This window comes from Otolemur garnettii, unplaced genomic scaffold, assembly GCF_000181295.1.
Source record: "Otolemur garnettii isolate 467f Iridium unplaced genomic scaffold, OtoGar3 scaffold00116, whole genome shotgun sequence".
NCBI classification, from domain to species: Eukaryota; Metazoa; Chordata; class Mammalia; order Primates; family Galagidae; genus Otolemur; species Otolemur garnettii.
In genome coordinates, this window is record NW_003852511.1 from 4106251 (window position 1) to 4109351 (window position 3101).

A 3101-nucleotide genomic window follows, 5' to 3' on the forward strand; every position below is an offset into this window, starting at 1 on the left:
TCAAAAAAAAAAAAAAAATCTACGAAATGGTTGGTATTTGTGTGAAGCACTATACAGCCACTCATTTCCCTTGAGCTCCTTATAATCTAATAGGATCAATGACCAAAACTATGTTACAAAGTAAAACATGTTACATTCTAAAAAATAATCACAAATCAGATGCTGGGAGGCAAATGGGAAGTGAAATGAAAAAAATCAGCAAGTTTTTGTACTGTTTTGTTTTTAAGTAGAACCTGAGGATGTATCCACTCTTTTACACAACAAATATTTACTGGGCCCCTACTACAGACAAGGCACCATTTCGGGTTGAGGATAGCAGTGAAGAGGGAATTATTTCCCTCAACATAAGAGCTTCCATTCTAGCGGCCTACATTAAGAGATAAGGCTGAAAGAAAAAAGCCAGGCAGGTCACGGCAATAGTTCAAATATGATCTACAAAGGCTTGAATTAGGGCGGTGCCTACAGGAATGAAAAAGAAGGGGGAGGGTGGCACCTGTGGCTCAGTGAGTAGGGTGCCAGCCCCATATACCGAGGGTGGCAGGTTCCAACCTGGCCCCGGCCAAACTACAACAAAACAAAAAAGAAAAAGAAGGGTTAGACATTGGAAGCCATCTAGAGTGGAATTATTTAGGTCATTTACATTATTTTTGGAGACAATGTTTCACTGTGTTGCTCTCGGTACAGTGGCATCACAGCTCACAGCAACCTCAAACTCTTAGACTTAAGCAATTCTCTTGACTCAGTCTCCCAAGTAGCTAAGACTAGAGGCACTCGCCACATGCCCAGCATTTTTTTTTCCTGGTTACGGTAGTCATTGTTGTTTAGCTGCCTGGGCCAGGTTTCAACCCACCAGCCTTGGTGTATGTGGCCAGCGCGCTACCCACTGAGCTACAGGCACTGCTTACAATGAAGTTTTATTTTATTTATATATTTTTTTGAGACAGAGTCTCATTTTGTCACCCCAAGTAGAGTGCCATGGTACCATAGCTCACAGCAACCTCAAACTCTTGGGCTCAAACGATTCTCTTGCCTTAGCCTCCCAAGAAGCTGGGACTACAGGTGCCTGCTATAATGCCTGGCTATTTTTAGAGACAAGGTCTCGCTCTTGCTCAGGATGGTCTTGAACCTGTGAGCTGAGGCAATCCACCCACCTGCCTCCCAGAGTGCTAGGTTTACAGGCATGAACCAGTGCGCATAGTCTACAATGAAGTTTTATCAATGACTTATTATGGACTTGTACAACAAAAGAAAGGTAAATAAAGTTATTAATATCTTTAAATTTTTACAAGAGAAACTCACCTTTTTATTACATGTGATGGGCAAATTGCCAACAAACACAGTTCTTTCATTCTTTAATCTCTCTTCTTCTTGGTTGATCTGAATTTTCTTTCTTGGACTTACAACTGTGTCGTCTACATCATCAAGGACTTTCCTATCTGCAGCCTTAACACTGGACTGAGAATTTTTCCCTTTCTGCCCTCGTTTCTGGCGAATTTCTTCTTCTAAATCAGCACTTGCTAGAGCACTTTCCCTTTTTAAGGCAAAACCAAAAGAAAACAAGGGGTAGAAGTCACGGAAGGCAGGTCTAGTGTTTGACAAAGCACAGTCCTAACCTCATGATTAGAAATATTACCCAATGACCTCTGGCTTTTCCTTTTTTTGTTTTTGACACAAAGTCTACGTTGCCCTGGGTAGAGTGCCGTGATTCTCTTGCCTCAGCCTCCTTTGTAGCTGGGACTACAGGCACCTGCCACAACACTTGGCTATGGCTTTTCCTAAATGTAAACTTACCACTCACAATCATATTGAAATTTTTAAAGCAACATTATTGAGAAAGTAACCATCATCTTTAGAAAAGATCTGTAACTCAAAGAGTTAAAAAAAAGTTAAGCTCATGCCTGTGGCTCAGCGAGTAGGGCCCCAGCCTCATGTACTGAGGGTGGTGGGTTCAAACCTGGCCCCAGCCACAATGCAACAAAAAAATAGCCAGGCATTGTGGTGGGTGCCTCTAGTGCCAGGTACGCAGGAGGCTCACAAAAGGGAATCGCCAAAGCCCAAGAACTGGAAGTTGCTGTGAGCTGTGATGCCACTGCACTCTACAAAGGGTGACAAAGTGAGACTCTGTCTCTAAAAAAGAAAAAAGAAAAAAAAGTTGAGCTCAAATTTTAAACACATGCCAAAACATGTTTTAGAAGCAGCAACAAGAGTTCATCCAAATGAAAACCAGTTCATTTAAAACTCTCAGAGATTTTTTTACTTTCTATCAATGTCTAATTTCACTCTCTGCTCTAGAACTTCGAGGCACTAAGGTTTTCACTCCCCAGGAGTCTAAAAATATTAATATGCCTGCAAAATACTTACTTTGTAAAAGCAATCTGGCCAGTGGGAAAAACCAAATTCCCTATTCATAATGGTTCTATAATATTTAAAGGACTGCTTACCAAAAGTAAATTCTGAAATGGCAAATATAAAGTATCAGTGCACAAGGATAAGTTCTGGGCATCAAAATCTAAAGGGAGAAAAAAAAAATCTAAAAGGAGAACATAGTCAGATACAGTGGCAGACACCCTAGTTCCAAGGAATGGGAGGCTGAGGCAGGAGGATCACTTGAGCCCAGGAAAAAAAGGAGATTGCTCTCAGAGATCCCAGTAGCTTCACAAGAAAAGTAGTCATTTGAAATGTAACAGGGACGACTCATAGACAAAGGGTATTACCCATTAAATATGGCAAATATGGCAACAAGGTTACGATGGCCTCACTGAGCACTGGTTTGGGGTGAGCAAAAAGAAAAAGTAAAAAACCAACCACCCCCGAATGCAAATGTGTAGAGAAGAGTGTAAGAAGAGACTACTTTTTCTAAAAGCTTGACTATGAAAGGCAGGATTGAGAGAACGGCAGCAGAGACACCCATCTGTAGACAGGTTTGCTTGTTTGTTTTTATCTTTTTTAAAGATGAGAATCTTGAGTATGTTAATATGATAGACAGATCAAAGACATAGGAATGAGAAAACGGATGGATCTGATAACATAATCCCTAAAGGGCAGAAGAACGGGTATACACAGCACACAGGTGATCTGATGACATAATCCCTAAAGGGCAG

General features: G+C 41.1%; 1 protein-coding gene across 1 annotated transcript in view; it reads right to left on the minus strand.

The window, feature by feature from the left end:
* The window catches only part of RBM34 (RNA binding motif protein 34), a gene marked incomplete at its 3' end in the record, with an annotated part of 19958 nt that overhangs the window by 14511 nt on the left and 2346 nt on the right, over positions 1-3101 (minus strand). The window contains exon 4 of the mRNA XM_023517673.1: positions 1300-1531. Within this exon, the coding sequence (XP_023373441.1) occupies positions 1300-1531 (232 nt within the window). The remainder of the gene's footprint in view (positions 1-1299; positions 1532-3101) is intronic.